This window comes from Mobula birostris, chromosome 19, assembly GCF_030028105.1.
Source record: "Mobula birostris isolate sMobBir1 chromosome 19, sMobBir1.hap1, whole genome shotgun sequence".
Classification (NCBI taxonomy): domain Eukaryota; kingdom Metazoa; phylum Chordata; class Chondrichthyes; order Myliobatiformes; family Myliobatidae; genus Mobula; species Mobula birostris.
Genome location: NC_092388.1, coordinates 15,527,940 through 15,549,111, shown reverse-complemented (window position 1 = coordinate 15,549,111; position 21,172 = coordinate 15,527,940). Strand labels below are relative to the sequence as shown.

The 21,172-nt window shown below is 40.9% G+C and overlaps 1 protein-coding gene across 1 annotated transcript in view; it reads left to right on the top strand.

The window, feature by feature from the left end:
• Positions 1-21,172, top strand: part of LOC140212316 (A disintegrin and metalloproteinase with thrombospondin motifs 16) — a 201,243-nt gene that overhangs the window by 92,292 nt on the left and 87,779 nt on the right. The window contains exons 8-11 of the mRNA XM_072283017.1: positions 910-1,015; positions 9,528-9,665; positions 15,987-16,140; positions 19,346-19,441. Of these exons, the coding sequence (XP_072139118.1) occupies positions 910-1,015; positions 9,528-9,665; positions 15,987-16,140; positions 19,346-19,441 (494 nt within the window). The remainder of the gene's footprint in view (positions 1-909; positions 1,016-9,527; positions 9,666-15,986; positions 16,141-19,345; positions 19,442-21,172) is intronic.

Below are 21,172 nucleotides of genomic sequence, written 5' to 3'. Positions count from 1 at the left end.
TGGATTTATTTTAAAAGAAATCAGTCCTTTATTATATTACGTTATGAACCAAGGGCTTTTTTGTCATCCCACGTTAGCAGCAAGTAAACAACAAATCTTTAAATGTGGAGGATTAAAAAGCGAAAGTCTTTTCTGAGTATTTGGACCATAATTCAGATATAGGAACTATAGTGGCCCATTAAGTCTGCTCCGCCATTTCATCATGACTGATCCATTGCCCTCTCCCCGTGTCCCTGCACGCCCTGAGTAATCAAGAATCTATCAACCTCTGCCTTAAATATGCCCAGTGACTTGGCCCCCACAGCTGCTTGTGGCAATGAATTCCACAGATTCACTGCTCTCCGAGGAGGAAGAAATTCCTCCTCATCTCTGTTCTAAAAGGATATCCCTCAATTCTGAGGCTGTGTCCTCTGATCTTAGCCTGCCCCACCATAGGAAACATCCTCTCTGCTGAGGCCTTTCAGCAGTCGATAGGTCTTAATGCGATCCCCCATTGTTCTTCTGAATTCCAGTGAGTACAGGCCCAAAGCCATCAAAACCACCTCATATGATAAGCCTTTCCATAAGACCATAAGATATAGGAGCAGAATTAGGTCATTTGGCCCATCAAGTCTGATCCTTTTTTCTCAATCCCAGAATCATTTTCGTGAACCTCCTTTGAACACTCTCCAATGTTAGCACATTTTTTCTTAGATCAGGGTCCAAAACTGTTCACAATACTCCAAGTGAGGCCTCATCAGTACTTTATAAGGCCTCAACATTACTTTATAAGGCCTCAACATTACATCCTTGCTTTTTATAATCTAGTTCTCTCAAAATGAAATTATCTTTTGGTGTATCTTTCAAACTGGCTTATAGTCTTGTATTCAAATCCGACTGTATCACAGTTGTGTTTGTTTCACTCCATAGGGTTCGCACCTATCAGTGGGATGTGCAGCAAATATCGGAGCTGTACTATCAATGAAGACACGGGATTGGGGCTGGCATTTACAATCGCTCACGAGTCTGGACACAAGTAAGATCACGATCGTGTTTTTCAATATTCTTTGTCTCTGCATTTGAAGTTACCATCAGACACCTCTGGTATGCAAGATGTAAGTGTCATCCGTTTAAAAATGTATTTCCAAGATCAGTCATTTTCAATTATCTGGTTAATATGTTGTATTCCTTTAATAGCCTTAAAAGCTGAGGTTTTAGATATAGGTCAAGTTCTGTGCTTCCTTGACTCTTCATAGAAACGGAGACTGAGGGTAGCTTGTTTGTTTATTTATTTATTGGTTGATTGATTGAGATATAGTGCAAACTGGGCCCACCTGCCCCTTCAAGTCATGCTGCTCCGCAATTCTCCAATTTAATCCTAGCCTCGTCATGGGACAAACGGTAATGATCAACAACCTACCATCTTGTACGTCTTTGGACTGTGGGAGGAAACCAGAGCACCCGGAGGAAACCCATGCCGTTACAGGCAGTGGCAGAAATGGTGCTGTGTCCTCCTCCTGCCTCATAGAATACTGTGCAAATAATTCTGTTTACTTGCTCATTTTTGGATCCATGCTGTTCTTTCATCACCAAGTGTAGTTCTTGCTAACAGGATTAAAATTGCTGAAGTTGGTTGTCCTCTCTTTTTCCCTTTGGTGAATCTAATGTACTCAGAGAGGACCTGAAGTTGTCCACTGTTTTACTTGGTTTAGAAAGAGTTTTGCTAATGTAACTATCTTCCTCCTGTCCTTGCTTCGAACCCTGGCTGCAGACTTGTGGTAAAGTGCCATGTAACAATCTGCCATAAGGTAACGATGTGGTGTTAATGCTAATCATTTATTTTTGCTGAAAGTAAGCAGGATTTCAGTTACTCCAGACTCACCAAGGGTTTGGCTTGGCTATTATAGTGGTAAATTCCAGGAGACTCTTCTATCAACAGTGCTTGCTTATTTACTCCGAGATTCTCAGTCCACACTTTATCTATAAGTGGCTGTCTTTCATTTTATTTCGTTCTGAGGATCTGAGCTATCTACTTTAGATATGTGAATCTACAAATTTGTTCAACTGGATGTGTACATAGATGGGACAGACTGAAAGTAAAACAGTATTAAGAGTGATTTTCTCAAATAGATTAAGATTCCAGGCAGAGTGCCAAATTTACAAGGTCATTCACACAAACAAGTGTGAAGTTGCTATATTGCAAGATTATAGCTTGATCATTTTCTCTTGCGTCTAAATTTTTTTTCTCAGCATTTATCATTTAATGGAAGAATGACACATTCTGAGTTTTCTGTCTGCAGAAAATCAAAGCAGAGTCGAGCCATTGAGTCTGCCCTGCCTTTCTGTCATGGTTGATTTATAAATCAACACTCATCACTTTGCCATAAAAATAAACACCTTTTCATTGCTTCCTCACAGCTTTATTAAACTCGCTGCACTCGAGCAGCAGCATTTTTGGGGTTATTATTTTATGCTAATTGTCTGGTCAGCTCTGAGAAAGAACTCTAAATCGTCAAGCTTAGTTTGGATTCTGATTAGGTTTTAATTTTCTACCCGTGCAGAGCAGGTCCTTTAACATCTGCCGGACGATGCTGAGGATGTTCTACGAGTCTGTGGTGGCCAGTGCTATTATGTTTGCTGTTGTGTGCTGGGGCAGCAGGCTGAGGGTAGCAGACACCAACAGAATCAACAAACTTATTCGTAAACAACAGGAATTCTGCAGATGCTGGAAATTCAAGCAATGCACGTAAAAGTTGCTGGTGAACGCAGCAGGCCAGGCAGCATCTCTAGGAAGAGGTGCAGTCGACGTTTCAGGCCGAGACCCTTCGTCAGGACTTATTCGTAAGGCCAGTGATGTTGTGGGGATGGAACTGGACTCTCTGACGGTGGTGTCTGAAAAGAGGATGCTGTCTAAGTTGCATGCCATCTTGGTCAATGTCTCCCATCCACTACATAATGTACTGGGTGGGCACAGGAGTACATTCAGCCAGAGACTCATTCCACCGAGATGCAACACAGAGCATCATAGGAAGTCATTCCTGCCTGTGGCCATCAAACTTTACAACTCCTTCCTTGGAGGGTCAGACACCCTGTGCCAATAGGCTGGTCCTGGACTTATTTCATAATTTACTGGCATAATTTACATATTACTTTTTAACTATTTATGGTTCTATTACAATTTATTATTTATGGCGCAACTGTAACAAAAACCAATTTCACCCTGGGATCAATAAAGTATGACTATGACTAACAATGATGAAGAAACTCCATGGAAGTCACTCTCACCATCTCAAAGAAAAATGCTGAGCTGTATTTTGTGATGAGATTTTTTTTTCTGATAGCTTCTCTTTCCCATTCTCCTTTCCTTGGTGACGGACACTGGAGGAACTGTAGTCCCGTGGGGAGCATAAGCCATTGATCACCATTTCCAAATGTGCATCGCTGCAAACATTAACAGCAACCAGCAGAAACCCTGAGTGACCGGCTATTCCTCCCAACTCCCAAACAAAGCGTCATTGAAGTAAGATATAATTTGTTCCTGTGACTGTGGCCTGCTGCTTCACAAGAGGCCAATGACTGAGCCCTGAGCTTCCTGTACCCTGGCGCCCAGAGATCAAAATACTAGAGATTTTATTGGCAAGTAAGTGGTATTCACCCATTTCATGAACCTATAGTTGTTACGAAATCGTTCCGGGAGTGACCTGGGAGTGACTTCAGTTCTGCTGCTAAGATGTGGCAAAAAGATTAATAAGTGGTATTTATGGTGGACTACCAGCAAGACCAACTGTGAGACTGAAGGAAACTTCTGATCAGAATCAGGATTATTATCATTGATGTACTGTATGCCATGGAATTTGTTGTTTTGTGGTAGCAGTACAGTGCAATGCATAAAATATACTATAAATAATAATAAATGTAATTGTACAAGGGATGATTGATAAATTCATGGCCTAAGGTAGAAGGAGTCCGTTGTAGAACTCATCTCCTTCTACCTTAGGCCGCGAACTTATCAATCACCCCTGCTGTGGACCACTTCCACAAAGAAGGGATCCGTATGCTTCACGACCACTGGACTAAGTGTGTACGCGTAGGAGGGAACTATGTTGAAAAATAAATGTGCTAGGTTTTCTAAAATTGACTCCTTTCTACCTTAGGCCACAAACTTATCAATCACCCCTCGTATATAAAATTAAGTAGTGCAGAAAGAGAGCAGAAAATAGTGAGGTAGTGTTCATGGCTGCATTGTCTGTCCAAAATCTGATGGTGGGGGGTAAGAAGCTATTCCTAAATGCATGTCTTCAGGCTTCTATACCTCCTTTCTGATGGAAGCAATGAGGAGGGGGCATGTACTGTTTGGTGGGAAGTCCTTAATGATGAATGATACTGTTTTGAGGCATCACCTTTCGAAAATGCACTGTGCAGTGGCCTCAATATACCAGACAGTGATGCAACCAGTCAAAATCCAGGAGTGAGATCCAGGATCAGCTGTAATGGAATGGCAGAGCAGACTCAATGGGCTGAATGGCCTAATTCTGCTCCTATGTCTTATGGTCTAAAATGCTGTCCATGATACATCTGTAGAAATGTGCTAGAATTTGGTGACATACCAAATCTGTTCAACCTCCAAGAGGGCCACAGCCTTCTTGTAGGGATTGGAGAACTGCGTGCCTCAGTGACCGAGGGAGCTATGTTGGCTGGAGTCAGGACCTTGTGCTTTGGCTCTTGGTAGGGTCACCCATACCAAGCAGGTCAAAGGGTAGAGGCCAGACTAAGAGTCTTCCAGGATCGAGGGTTCAGCTCAGGGCTAACAACCCTGACAGGTCAGAAAAAATTGTGACGGAAACAGCAATGAAGAATCCTTCTACACCTGTGTATGATGGTATGGACAGACAGAGATGGGAGGCCTTCATTGTTGCCCGATACCCCAGTGACGTAACGGGTAGTAAGGAACTGTCTTCAAACTCCTGATGAAATATAGACACGAGCGTACCCTCTTCAGAATTGCATCTATACGTTGGGCCCAGGATAGATCTTCAGAGATGTTGACATCCAGGAACACGAAACTGCTCACCCTTCCCCCTGCTGACACCTCGATGAGGACTGGTGTGTGCTTCCTTAACTTACCCTTCCTGAAGTTCACAATCAATTCTTTGGCCTTACTGATGTTGAAAGCATGGTTGACGATGCAAAACATTGGGATGCAGTACACCAGTTTTACGCCCTGGACCACGTGTAAGTCAGCCACATGCGTACTCATGCTTGCATGCAGCCACTGACCACATGGATTTCCTCTGTGTGTTCCTGTTCTTCCCACATTCAAAAGAGGTACAGGTTAGTAGGTTAATTGGTCACAGGGGTGTAATTGGGTGTGGGTTCTCTGGGCCAGAAGGATCTGTTACTGTGCTCTAACTCTTAAATAAAAATATAAAAACCCACATAGTCATGGAATTGAACCCCGATATTATATATCACAAAGAGCAGAGGTCCCATTATAGAACCTCCAGCCATAATGAGTCCCATCAGCCACTAGGCAAGCTAATTCTGAATCGAGACCAGCAAGGAATCTATTCAAGGTTCATTTTATTGCCAAAGTAAGCATCTACAGTACAACTCTTGATATTTTTCTTCTCCAGATAGCCATGAAATACACAAGAAAAAGTAAAAGAACAAAACTATAAAACCTGAAGGTGCAGAAATAAGATTTTGATGAAGCAGTAACACTTTTTTCTCTTCACAGCTGCAGCCTGCCCTGCTGATAACTTCCAGCTCTAATACTGAATTACCAATCTTAATGGCTGCTTTCCCAGCATCTGTCACGTGAATAACTACAGGATACCTTTTTTACACTTTCATTTTACTTATAATGAAGCTCCCACACAATATCAGAAATTGTAATTTCCTACTTTCTTCCAGCATGTTATTATGAGTTCTTGCCAAGTTAAGCCACAATGGATTGTGCAGGAGCCAGAGGAAGATTGTCAAAGATGAGAAGTGTTTTTAAAATGAATAATCTTGTAAGTGTTATGGTAAAGCTCCCCTGATGCCTGGTGTATCTAAACTGACAAGTACTGAGCCTTGTGTATCTTTTATTAACAACATTCATGAAGCTATAGTAAATTAGTAGAACAAATGGCGAAGTATTTGAATGCCCATTTTGTGTGGTCTTTCATTGATTCTATTATGGCCATTATTCTATTGTGGCCATATTGAGTATGCCCGCAAGAAAATAAATCTCGGGTTTGTAGATGGTGACATATATGTACTTTGATAATAAATTTACATTGAACATTAAAGAAAAAGAATAAAAAATTCTCTTGCTCCTGTGGGATTCATTCTTAACAGAAAGCCCTGGAGGATGCATAGAGAAACAAAAGAAGACATGTAAAAAGTCTTTCAAACTTTATTAAAGTTAACTTTTAAAAAAAAATTAGACTGGTACAAACCAATATAATAATTGCTAAATTGTGAAAATGCCAACATTTGAGTAAACGGAAGTGCAGTACTTTCAATTACCAGTACAGTCGACACTGTACAAATTTCTGTCCAGGGAACTGTACCAAAATAGGAATCCTCATTTTGGAAACACTTTCATCTTTAAAATTCTTCCTCTGGCTCCTGCGCAATTCATTTGTGACCTGACCTGAAGTGAACCAAGTACAACAGACTAGAAACAGAACTGCCTTGCTGTCAAAGGATATGATACATTAGTTCCCATTAATGAAAGTTTTAGGAGCAAACTGGTTGGTAGCTTATTGCTACCCTGACACGGTTGGATTCCCTTTCAGCACTATAATGGGTGATAATGTTTTTTAATTTTTTCTCTTTAGTGAGATCCAAGAAAGGGCATGAGAACAAAATGCCCTTTAAAAAAGAAAGGCATACAATCTTAGCCAAAATAGGCTGCCAAATCATTGAAACCCAACATATAATGCTACTCAATCCTAAATTATTTTGCAGAGGCTTCGATTAAGCTGAATTACATATAGAAGTTAATTGTCAGTGTTCCTTTGAGCAGTGAACAAAAGACATTTATATTTATATTAACTTGCTTTGTGTCTCAAGTGAATGAACTGTTGGGTCCATTGAGTTGATTGAGACCTGACAGCCAGTTGGACCACAGCATGTCTCTGACTGCTATATATACTTGACCAAACGTGGAAGTCGTGAGGCAAGCTTGGGTGTCATGCCCATGGAGTCCAGAAGTGGCTTGACGATGGGGCACACTTGGCATCTGACTCTCGGCTTTCCTCCTGGGAGGGCCAATTTATGAATAACAAACCCTCCTTTGTTTGATTGAGGTCACCAATCTTGTGGGAAGAAAGTGCTCGAGTTATTGTATTTAATGTTTTTAAATTGTACTAAATCATTTTCAAAGGTTCAAAGTACATTTACTGCTAATGTATGTATGCAGTGTACAACCCTATAATTCATCTTCCCACAAAGCAAAGAAACCTGTTCAAACGAGCATCAAAGGCCCAACGCACAAAAAAAGAACAAATCGTGCAAACAGTAAAAAATGAGCAAATAATGCACAGAATATTAAGCATCGGGCTACAGCGTATTTGAAACAGCCTCAGGGTGTTCAGTTCAGTTCAGTTCAATTTAGCGCTTTGTCGTTGGTTGGCTGCCTCGATCAAAATCGCGCAAAACAGCAATTAAAAAAGGAGTAACCAGAAACCGGTAATACAAGATAACATGAACTGCAGAGTCCTCTAAAAGTGAGCCCAATCCACAGACTGCACCAATCAAACATTGCCCAAGACCCAAGACTCCTGCCCCTTCCTGCAGCAGCAGCGAGCGAGAGGGAGAGTTGATGCTGGTCTAGTGCAGGTAGAGGGCACTGAACACCTTCTCGCCTTCCGCTCTCGTACTCATTGATTTCAGTCTTGCTCAATACTTTAATCAGATCGAGAATTGGAGACCATCATGGGTTTGCTCTCCACTATTAGGACACACACTCTGGTCTCCACCACGCCAAATTGCCTCGTTTTCAACTTTGATGCATTTAAAATAGTTCAGATGTATTTGACAGCATCATGTAACATCCCTTGGGACATGGAGTAGGCACTAGCCCAATTCTCCAAATCCAGGAGGCAGTACAGTCTGGACAGGCAGGAATGCTCCCGATATAGCAAAGTTAGGAAATCAGGTTTCAATCCAGAATGATCTGGTCGTATTACTTCTAAATTACTGCATTTATAATTGGAAGTTTGGACTGTTCTGATCAGGAAATTAGTTTTTTGCATACAACACACATAAAAGTTGCTGGTGAACACAGCAGGCCAGGCGACACCTATAGGAAGAGGTACAGTCGACGTTTCAGGCTGAGACCCTTCGTCAGGAGTCCTGACGAAGGGTCTGGGCCCGAAACGTCAACTGTACCTCTTCCTCGAGATGCTGCCTGGCCTGCTGTGTTCACCAGCAACTCTTATGTGTGTTGCTTGAAATTCCAATATCTGCAGATTTCCTCGTGTTTTAGTTTTTTGCATTTTTGTTTTGAAGGAGAATTCTTCAACAGGATGAAAGCTGGTACATTGAATGTCAACAACTAGTGTCCCTAGCGATTACTTTCTCCACGTGGTTAAATGGTTTGATGAATTGTCTCAGAATTAACATCAGGTTTATTATTGGTTGTGGTTAGCATAACGTTTATTGTGCCAGCGATCAGGTTTCAACTCCCGCTGCTGTTTGTAGGCAGTTTGCACGTTCTCCCCGTGATCGCACAGGCTTCCCCGCGGGTGCTCCCATTTCCTCCCACGTCCCAACGGCATGCAGTAGGTTGTAAGTACGCCATGTTTGCGTCGGAAGCATCATGGCACTTACGGTCTGTCCCTGGCACATCCTCGGACTATGTTGGTCGTGACACAAACAACACATTTCACTCTATGTTCAATGTTTTGATGTACGTGTGACAAATACAGCTCATCTTTATACATCATGGAATTTCCTGCGTTCTGGTAATAGTACAGTGCAAGACATAAAAATCACTGTAAGTTACAATAAATAAAGGAATATTGCAATGAGGAATAGTGACGGAATGTTCATGGCTCATTTTGAAATGTGATACCGTTCTTTGCAATAAGTAGTTTCCTTTGATTGGTATCTAATTATCCAAGTGGACATAATTACTTACTTCCCATTACACCACTGGTGTTTAGGGCAGCAATGAAGGTCCTCCATCTCTGTCCTTGGCCATCCAAATGTAGGAGGACTCTTCATTGCTGTTTCCGTAACAGTTTTGTTTTACTAGTCAGGATTGTTAGCCCCAAGCTGAACCCCCAGACCTGTGGACCACTCTTAGTTTCACCTCTACCCTTTGACCTGTCTGGCATGGGTGACGCTACCAAGAGCCAAAGCGTAAAGCCCTGACTCCAGCCAGTAGAGCTCTCCAGGTCGCTGAGGCACGCAAGCCTCCAAATTCTACGACAAGGTTGTGGTTCTCTTGGAGGAAGTAGACGTAATAGCCAGGGATTACTGACTGCCTGAATCGAAAGGTTTTATACAAAGAGCTTGTTTTTATAACTGTAACTTCTCGTTTTTGCCTCTAGTTTTGGCATGGTTCACGATGGAGAAGGAAACGTCTGCAAGAAGTCAGAGGGCAACATCATGTCACCAACACTTGCTGGTCACAATGGAGTCTTCTCGTGGTCAGCCTGCAGTCGGCAATATCTCTACAAGTTTCTGAGGTATCACCCTGATTAACTACGTGCCTTAAGCATTATGTTTATAGTTTTATATGTTAAAATGGGAAGCCCAATCGAATCAATTGTTTGAAAGAACGGTGGTAGTTTATTTAAGGGGTAATAGTCTGATTTTTGAAATTCCTGCGACCATAATGCAAACATTCAGATACAGGATACCTGAGTATGCAACTATATCAATTTCTAGTATGTATTTCTGACAACCAAGGATGAAAGACAAATACAGTGGATTACAATTAACTGGACAATTGGTTAACCGGGGCAGCCACCTATTTGAGACAATCCTTAAAGAATAAAAACTAATCAGGAAAATTGCCGGGATTCCTTCATTATTTGGGACATTATGCCACTTAATTGGCTCAGGAGACTTGCTGCACAGGTTCTGAATAACGTCAGTCATATGTATTTGTGTAGCCATTAGATGCTACACCACAGTTAAAGTGAATGGTTTTAAAATAGTTGTATGTGTTTGTGTTCAAAAAGCAGTGATTTTTGTCACTGATAGTTGGCAAGAAATAAGCCGTAAGACAATTTAGAATTGTTTTACTCATTGCGGTTTCAAGTATTCAGGCTTGGAGATGCCAAAAATGGCCGGGAGTGAAAATAAAATGATTTCACTACTTCAACAGTTAGGAACTACAAAGAATTTAAAGGTATCAGCAATCATCTTGAATGTTACATCGAAAGTGAAGATTTGGAGCTTGCAATCATCGAATGAACTGAATGAAGGCAGTCCATTGTCTGCACGAGGTGTCTGCACTGATATGTTCCCAGTCAATCAGAAGAACATGGCAGTATACACTGTGGATGAATTCCCCTGTTGATAACTATTAGGAACTACAGTTTCACAGTATTGTAGTATTATTGCTAGTGTTTAAATTTGTTCTGTATTTCATTTAAGTACATAATTTGTTACTCAGTTAAATTGTATTTTGCCTTTTTAATACGTTTTTAACAACTTCCATGAAACTTCGGCTAATTGTGGCAGCTGCTTAATTGAGCCAAAATGTACTCATCCCAATGTGCCCCAATTAACTGGAATCCACTGTAGTGGATTATAAATAAAATCATATTTCGAGAACGCATAATGAAAACAGAAAATACTGGAAATACTTGTTTTACCAGACAATATCTAGGAAGAGAAAAAAAGAATTAATTTTTCCAGTGAATAAACTTCCATTAAAATTTAATAGTTTTCCAGTGTAACAAGGTAAAGGAAGGAACATAGAACATAGAAATCTACGGCATATTACAGGCCCTTCAGCCCAAATGTTTGCCAACCATGTAACCTACTCTAAAAACTGCCTAGAACTTTCCTCTATTTTTCTAAGCTCCATGTATGTATCTAAGAGTCTCTTAAAAGATCCTATTGCATCCGCCTTTACCACTGTCACTGGCAGTATATTCCACGCACCCACCACTCTCTGTGTGAAAATCCTACCTATGGCATCCCCCTACTTCCAAGCACCTTAAAATTATGCCCTCTCATGTTAGCCATTTCAGCCCTGGGGAAAAAGCCTCTGACTGTCCACGGGATCAATGCCTCTCATCATCTTATACACCTCTAACAGGTCATCTCTCATCCTCCATTGCTCCAAGGAGAAAAGGTCAAGTTCACTCAACTTATTCTCATGAGGCATGCTCTCCGATCCAGGCAACATCCTTGTAAATCTCCTCTGCACTCTCTCTATAGTATCCTCATCCTTCCTGTAATGAGGTGACCAGAACTGAACACAGTACTCCAAGTGGGGTCTGACCAAGGTCTTATATAACTGTTCATTACCTCACGGCTCTTGGATTCAATCCCATGATCAATAAAGGCCATCACACCATACGCCTTCTTAACAACACTGTCAACCTGCACAGCAGCCTTAAGTGTCCTCTGGACATGGACCCCAAGATCTCTCAGCTCCTCCACACTGCCAAGAGTCTTACCATTAATATTATTCTGACTTAAAGGGTTTGGAAAAAGGAGAAGATAGAACCAGAGGGACATTCTGTGTTTGAATGGAAAGGAGGAGATGTTGAATAAGAAAAGGAATGATGAATCCAGGCAAGATGTGGTTGATGTGGAACAAATATAAAATTAAATAATGGATTTAAAGAAGCTGAAAATACAGCAGGAGAGCATCATTATTGGGAGCAGAGATTGAGTAAAAATGGGAACAATGGTTAAAATTAATGTTGAATTCCAAAAAGCTGCGAGGTGCCTAATCAGAATGGTAGATCAAAAGTGGCGGCAGAGTACTGTAGTGGATAGCACAATGCTATATAGTACCAGCAACCCCAGTTCAATTCCCACCGCTGTCTGTAAGCAGTTTGTATGTTCTTCCCGTCACCACTTGGGTTCCTCCAGTCCAAAGATGTAAAAGTTGGTTGGTTAATTGGTCATTGTAAATTGTACCCTGATTACTCTAGGGTTAAATCAGAGGTTGCTGTGTGATGTGGTTCGAAGGTCCAGAAAGGCTTGTTCCATGCTGTATTTCAATAAATAAATAAATAGATAGAATGCTGTTCCTTGAGGTCCTGTTGAGTTGTACTGAGACAAGGTAGGAGGCCTATTACTCAGAGTCAGTAGGAGTGGTGTGGAGAGGTTCAGAGAGCTACTCAGCACCACGCTTCATTACAGGTGATCATCAAGAAAGTGATTTGGCCACCCCAGTGTAAAGTGTACCTCAGTGTAAATGAATCCTTCAATCATTCAGATCATTTTGCCTGTACTGATTTGTTTTGGTCCAGTTACGCAGTGCTTCTTTCTCATGGAGTTTTAGTTTTTGTCCTGCCTTATCAAGTACTCATCCAGCCCTTTATGTGAAAAGGAGCACTAGCGGTACCTCCCAAAATCCATGATATTTACAGGCAAGAAAAATGCAGTAGGCATATTTCAGCACCATCTCCTATATCCTGTCACATTAACTTGGAAACATACAGACACTGGGTCTAAATCCCGAACTTGCTATCCTTCCCCAGAAGGTTAACTTCAGTTCAAGAAGGTGGTGTACCACCATTTTCTCAAAGGCACACAGTACGTCAGCGTAGTGGTTACCGTTACCGCAGTGCCAGACGACCTGGATTCAATTCCGCTGCTCTCTGTAAGGAGTTTGTACATTCTCCCCATGACCACATTGGTTTCCTCTGAGTCTTCTGGTTTCGTCCCACGTTCCAAAGACGTACGGGTCAGTAGGTTAATAGGTCATATGGGTACAATTGGGCGACATGGGTTTGTTGGGCCATAAGAGTCTGCTGTCCTGCTGTATCTTTAAATAAAATATTGAAAAATATATAAACAATGCTTGGAATGCCCCCATCCCGAAAAAAAATGGAGAGGAACCTACCTCCAAAATGTCAACACATCTTCAGAGGAACCGTCAACTCAATGGTGGAGGCCCTTTGAGTAAGACAACAACCCTCTGGTTATGTCTGCTGCAGTGTTCAACATCTCCGTTCCTCATCAGTTGCATTACCATGGAGGAATAGAGTGAATAATGTCAGTCACATCGAAAGTCTTCACTTCATACAGTATGCTCACCCACCTCTGTGGGATAGTGTGCCTGTTGCCAATGTGCCATTTAGTACAGGGGTTTCAGATACAGCTCTATTGCGCAAAACGGTATGGAAGAGGATGAAATAGTCTTGTAAACATATGGCCATGACTTAATCCCAGAAATTTACGATTATCACAGCGTTGTAGAGGCCAAATACAACTTGGATGATTGCTTCACACAGTCCTTTGTTCAGTATGCAAATGTGACCTTGTTCTTACAGTCATTTTCATTCTTTGTTCAACTCCCGTTCTGATTTCCCTGTTCTTGGCCTCCTACGCTGCGCTATGAAGCTTGCCAAACACCATCTCCGCATTTTATTGTAACACTCCAGATGGAACATAGATCTTAATTCATTCAGTAACGAGTAAGAAGATAGAACCCCACAGTACAGTACAGGGTCACCTGGCCCACGATGTTGCACCGACTTTCTAACTGGCTTCCTCCCACATAGCCCTGCATTTTTCTTTCATCCATCTGCATACCCGAGTCTCTTAAATGACCCTAATACATCTGCTTCTACCACACCATCACCAGCAACAGTCGGATGTATAAACGGAAGACAGGAGGATGAATACAGGGCCCTGGTGGTGGACTTCTTCCACCATCTGCAGCTCGACATCGGTAAGACAAAAGAGGTGGACTTTTGGAGATTAAACCTGCACTGCTCCCTCTTACTATTGATGGTGAGGATGTGGATGTGGTGAGGACCTACAAGTACCTGGGGGTGCACCTGGAATGCAGACTTGAGTGGAGCACCAACACAGAGGCTGTGTACAAGAAGGGCCAGAGTTGCCTCTAATTCCTTCGGAGATTGAGATCCCTTGGAGAATGAAGGCCTCTCCTTCACATGTTCTACCAGTCTGTTGTCGCCAGTACAATCTTCCTTGTGGTGGTGTGGTGGTGTGCTGGGGCAATGGCATCAACATGGGTGATGCCAGTAGGTTCAATAAACTGATTAGAGAGGCTGGCTCTGTTACAGGAGACAAACTGGACATGCTGGAGACTGTGGTAGAACAAAGGACCCTACGGAAAATCCTGGGAATTCTGGACAATGTTTCTCACCGTCTGCATGCCACCTTGGCTGAACAGAGGAGCACTTTTAGTAATAGATTAAGACAACTGCACTGCTCCAAGGGCATTATATGAGGTCATTCTTACCCTCGGCCATTGGGCTCTATAATTAGTCAACCAATAGGCAGGGAAGTGATGATCCCCTCCTGTTAGACTGCTAAAGTAATTCTTTTTTATGCTTTCTACATCTCTTCTAATATTTATATCTGTAAGGTTACTGTGACTCTGTAACTTCCTTTGGGATCAATAAAGTATCTATTATTCACTTTCTGTGTAAATATCCTATACTTCCCCTCCCATACTCTCCTCCAATCACCATAAAATTGTGCCCTCTTCTGTTGGCCATTTCACCCCAAGGAAAAGGTGCTGGCTGTCCACTCCAGCAATGTTTCTTACCACCTCTATCAAGTCACCTCTCATGCTTCCTTGCTCCAAAGGAAAAAACCTGAGCTTGCTCAACCTATCCTCCTGAGACATGCTCTCCAATCCCAGCGGCATCCTGGGAAATCTCCTTTGCATCCTCTCTAAAGCTTCCACATTCTTCCTATAATTGAAAGGTGCAACAAACAAAATCTTCCACATTTCGGCATTTTTTTTTTCTAGCTCCGTCCAATTCCAGCTGTGCAGCAGCAATGTGTGGGAGCATTTCAGTTACTGCAGGGCTGCACAGCCACACAGCTTAAAGGGACCAGTGCCAGTTGATGACTTCCTCTGTGACAGGCGGCAGGGAGCACTTCCGTAGTTGCCATATTTCGACTTGCTTCCTCTTTTTGTAACAGGCTATGATCATGATTATTGCATCTTTGAACTCCTCTAGTGTACGCTTCTCTTCTCAGAGGGGATTGTGGATTTGTATCTGTTGCTCCTCACCCTTGAGTTTTGGAACTTCTGCAGACACGTCATCTGTTCTCAAATTGTTTTGAATCCACAGTGAAGTCGGTGCTGCTTCAGTATAACATTGGGATTTATGCATTTTATTACTCCATCACTATCTTTCTCAAAAATACATGTTTTCATAATTTTTTCCAGTATTATGCCTTAGTTTTGTATAAATTTATATATATTTTAGTTTGGTTTCTAAACATTGATTAAACTTTGAAGTACTAGAATGGTTTAACCAATAAATGTGCACTTAATAAACCAAAGCAAACTGTCATTTAAAACATTAAACTTAAAAAACTTTAAACTTTAAAAGTGGCCTCCTAATTAATTCAATGAAATGATCTAGACTCACTCGAAAGATTCTACCCTTCCTTCTGATATATTATACAATTACTGAAAAGGTGAGATTGCTACCATGAATCTCAAGCAAAACTCCATCTTGTTTGCTGAAGTAACCCAAGATAAAGGTTAAAACAGCTCCAAATGAATGGCTTATTATCGTACTTAGCTTTGGATCAGGAGTATGTGAAAATCAATGTGCAGATTGAATTTAATCTGAGCCAATTACATTGTATGGAGAAATTCATGTTACCAATAACTTTCATGAATTTTTTTACGTGTTAAAATACTTCGTATTTTGCAAAGGAAGAAATTAAAATTATCACAGTAATTCTCGGTTTAAGTTTTTTGCGTTGTTAGTTCAACACTTTAAAAAATACTTGGGCCCACTTTAACATAGAGTTTGTTCCAAAGTCTTTTTAGCATTGTGAATACCGCAGACTCTGTTTCTTATACCACTTACATGCAGTACTTCCCAAGCAACCTGTCTTGCCGATGAACCAAAGCCAGCAAAGGAGTACAGATACCCAGACAAACTGCCAGGAGAACTCTATGATGCCGACACACAATGCAAGTGGCAATTTGGGGAGAAGGCCAGACTATGCAGGCTGGATTTTAAAAAGGCAAGAACATGCTCTGGAATTTTAATTGTATTGCTTTTACTGAGAATACCCAACTATCTTTGTGTTGATTGCCATATGCTAGATTATTCCAAATAAGAAATTTAATAAATATTAACTGGCATGTTAACAGTACTTTCACAGCAGGGAAATCAGTACCAGAGCCAGCAAAGGTATTGAGGTCGAGCAGCATTCAGGGAAAATTCATTTCCACAAAGAAAAAGTGTGGAACTGCCAAGTCTCATGCCCTTTGGGTGGCAAGATGAGAGAGTAGAATGAGACTAACAAAAGTAAGTTATTTTAGACTCAGAAAGCTAAAAGCAGAAGAAAGCCCAGAAAAGTAAAGGAAATAACACAGTGAAATCTAAAATAAATCAGTAAAGAGAGAGTATAAAAAAACTGCCAAATAACATCAAAAGAAATAATGTTTTATGTACACAAGAGATTTTGTAGATGCTGAAAATCTTGAGTGACACACACAAAATGCTGGAGGAAATCAGTAAGTCAGGCAGCATCTAAGGATGGGAATAAACAGTCAACATTTTGGGCCAAGTACTAATTAGATGCTCCCAATGATGTTTTAGAAGTTTATTAAAAGCTAGAGGTTAAGAAAAGACCTAAAGAGGAGGTTGAAAGTGTGGCTAAGATTCTTTATGAATGCCTTACAGCTGTCAGTGAGGCTGAGGAGGAAGAATGTGAAATATTAGGTGAAAAGGCATATTAAGAGAAAATATTTCTCTTAAGTGAAGTGTTAGAATCTTTGAAAATGTAATAGTATTTCCAAAGATACCAATATTTAGTATCCTAGAGGAAGTGTTAGTATCTTTGGAAGTCCATAAGTCATCAGATCTGGATGAAATGTATCACAGCTCTGAAAAGAAGCATGGAAGGAAATTACAGAAACTCAAATCGTTATTTTCTATCCTAGGTTTAAGGAATGCTGCCTGAGAATTGGAGAATTACCAATATACTATTGTTTAAAAAGAGAGAAGAGATAAGCTTTAATCACAGCCAATTAGTTTAATTAATCTTGTCAAATTTTTAAAAATCATTTCTAAGGAAAAATTTGAGTCAAACTTTAGAAAAACAAAAATTAAGCGGGAACATTAAATGTAGATTAGTTAAAGGAAGTTTCTACCTACATAGAGAGAATTTTTTGAGGTAGTGAGAAGGGCCAGATGTTTCGGGGAAATATATGCCCCTCTTCAGAAGGATCTTCAGAAAATAGTGGCCAGCAGATTCCTGCTCTCTGCAATGGCCATAACGTATTGTGCTGTCATATCTAGGGATAGTGACTGTTCTAGTCCTGGCCTGGAATTTGTCTCCAGAAAGCCTCATCATGCCTGAAGATGCCCACCATTTTCCAAACAAGACTTTATATTGCAGATTTTCAGCAAAGTAAAGCTTCTTTGGCATTACTGGGAACCAAAGTTGACTCCATGGCAGGAATCATCAAATTTACTGGTGTTTTATTCTGAAAGGTCGTTATCAGTGAATTCTACAGGACGTAGTACTTGTTTCCTTTGTTATACATATAATTTATTAAAGATTTAAATAAGTGCAGAGGACGTAACATAGAAGGCCTGAAGGCTCTAACAACACTAAATGGCTCTATGCCCGGAGAAAGGGTGCATGCCCCAGCGATCACTTTCCCAAGTTGTACAGATCAGGTATTCTTTGAAGGAACTATTTCAGAGCATCTTGGCCAGCAGATCCATGCTCTCTACAGCTGCCATGAAGTGTTGCACTGGCACATCCGGTGATAGTAACTGTTCCAGTCATGACCTGGACTTTGCCTCCAGAGATTGTCACCTTACAGGAGTAATATCATGCGTTGCTGAAGGTGCCTCGATCATCCAAACTCCCGATGGATCTCCAACTTACCCTCAGCGGTCACTAAAGTGGCGATGGGTTGGGCGATTGAAAGTTGAGTGTAGATGTTGGGCTACCCTTGTCTATTAACAACAGACTCAGTGTCTGTATTATTTTATTTTGCTTTCTCTTTTGTCTGTCTTTTATGCCCCATATGCAGCAATAGCTAAAATATTTACCTGTCTTTTAGTGTGTTTGTTAAGTCTTTCTGAGCTATCGTCTCTTACTATGATATTTTATAAAACTCTGTTAATTCTCTCTTACATTTCTCCTCACATTATCTGCTTCCTTTGACATTACTTCTGTCCTCAATTTTCCCAATGAGCCATTGAATCAATTGAAGCCTGTCTCCAACCTATCAGCCAATATTTAGTGTTAGATACCCAGTGGCAGATTGTTCAGACCAATGCTTTTATAATTGTTAAAGTTAATTTGAACACTGTGAACATGGTATTTAGAGAGATTTGGATGCATTTCTGCAGAGGAGTAGTGAGGGAGTCTGTAACATGACGAGATGAGGGTGATTCAACAAAATCCTTAGACATTTCGAAGTTCAAAGTAAATACATGTCACCATTTACAACCCTGTGATTTGCTTTCTTGTGGACATACTCAATAAATCCATAGAATAATAACCATAACAGAATCAATGAAAGACCGCACCAACCTGGGCATTGAACCAATCTGCAAAAGATAACAAACAGTGCAAATACAAAAAGAAAGAAATAATAATAAATAGATAAGCAGTAAATATCAAGAACGTGAGATGAAGAGTCCTTGAAAATGAATCCATTGGTTCTGGGAACATTTCAATGACGGGGCAATGAATGAAGTTATACCCTTTGGTTCAAGAGCCTGATGACTGAGGAGTACTAACTGTTCCTGAAACTGGTGTTGTGAGTCCTTCAGCTCCTGTACCTTCTTCCTGATGGCAGCAGTGAGAAGAGCTGGATGGTGGGTATCCCTGCTTTCCCGTGACAATATAAATGTGCTCAATGTTGGGGAGGACGTTACCTATGATGGTCAGGGCCATATCCACTACTTTTTGTAGGATTTTCTTTTCAAGGGCATTGATATTTCCATACCAAGGTGTGATGCACCCAGTCAATATACTCTCCACTACACATCTATAGAAGTTTGTCAAAGTTTGGACTAAAGTTTGAATATTTGAACTAACTAACCTTTTCCTGTTCTTTGCAACAAAAATTCCTTGATGGTGTTAATTCAAAATTAATTTGTAGGACCTTAGCACCAAGTTTAGAAACAATAATTCATTAATGTTGATCGTTCTCTACCGGCAGAATGCTTTGTAATTGAATTGACTTTGTATCATTAAGGACATTTGTAAAGCACTTTGGTGTCACAGAGTTGGCCGAAGATGTGAAACAAAATTCATGCCGGCTGCTGAGGGCACCATCTGTGGCCTTGACAGGGTAAGGCAATACTTTTGCTATTCCATGAGAGTAGTTCCTGAAATGTACATTTTTAAATGTGTTCTTTTATGAAAATATTATGCATTGCAAAACCTTGTCGGGTCAGTGGTTTTTGTCTGCATCTGTGGGTGTTAAAGTTAATAATTCCCTTTTTGAAAATCAGCTCTTAAGTGGTTTTATACTCAGTAATATCAATAACCCTTGCTGTAGAATTCAAACAAAATCCTGGATCTAATTCCATTATCAGTAGACGAAACTCTGTCACCTGACAGTGCATGAACGTCTTTATGAGCTCTTCAGTTAACTTGAAACAAACTTTTATTTATTTTTTGTAATTTTTTTATTATTCATTTACGGGATGTGGGCATTGCCAGCTAAGCCGGCATTTGTTGCCCATCCCTAGTTGCCCTTGAGAAGGTGGTGATGAGCTGACTTCTTGAACCGCTGCGGTCCCTGAGGTGTAGGTACATCCATAGTGCTGTTAGGGAAGGAATTCCATGATTTTGACCCAGTGACAATGAAGGAACAGTGACATGTTTCCAAGTCAGGATGGTGAGTGACCTGGAGGGGCATTTCCAAATGGTGGTGTTCCCAGGTAATATTTTACTGCACGGGTACAAACAGCTCATTTTCACTGCAAATGCATTAAATTGTGATAGGTTTTCATGAATCTGACAATAAGCCATGTAATAATTGATGCCATTGAATTGAGCTGTTTATTTCTGAAATAAACAATAATTTTTTAATTTACTTATTCATTTAGAGATACAGTGTGGAACTGGCCCAATGAACCACACCACCCAGCGACCCACTGACTTAACACTAGCCTCATTGCAGGACAATTTACAATGACTAATTAACCTAGTAACCAGTGCACCTTTAGACCGTGGGAGGAAGCTGGAGCACCCAGAAGAAACCCACGTGGTCCCAGGGAGAACGTACATACTCCTTACAAACAGCGCCGGAATTTAACTCTAGACTCCGACGCCCCCAGCTGTAATAGCGCCTTGCTAACTGTTACACTGCCGCGACATTTATTTGTTATGAAAAAGTATTACTGTAGTATCTCCTCAATGAGCTGAAAATCTGAAGAGTCTTATCTCTAACGGGGCTGACATGATCGGGCACATGCAGAAATCTCCACAGATCTGGAAATAATAATTCTAAAGTGTCAGTCAGTATATATTGAAAGATATCTTTCCATTAAATCGAAACGAAGTAGCTACAATATACTGAGAAGGTAAAACAGGTAGCATAAGATAAGGGTATAAGTCACAGATCTTCAGTGAACAGTGGTGAGGATTGAGGAATTTGATTTGGAATCAAGAATGCTGGATTTTCCATTCTGCATCCTATCTGAATTTTGCAAAATTCATTTTCTGATATCACACCTGTAATTAATAAAACTAGAAGAAATTATAAACACAGATTCTGCAGATGCTGGAAATCCAAAGCAACACACACACAATGCTGGAGGAACTCAGCAGTTTAGGCAGCAACTATGGAGAGGGATAAACAGCGGATGTTTTGGGCCGAGACCCTTCATCAGGACTGGAAAGGAGGGGAGAAGAAGCCAGAATCAGAAGGTGGGAGGGGGGGGCGGGGAAGGAGTACAAGCTGGCAGGTGATAGGTGAAACCAGGTGTGGGGGCAGATGGGTGGATGAGGGAGTGGGATGAGGTGAGAAGATGAGAAGGGATAGGTAAACATAAAGTAAAATAAATTTTATTAT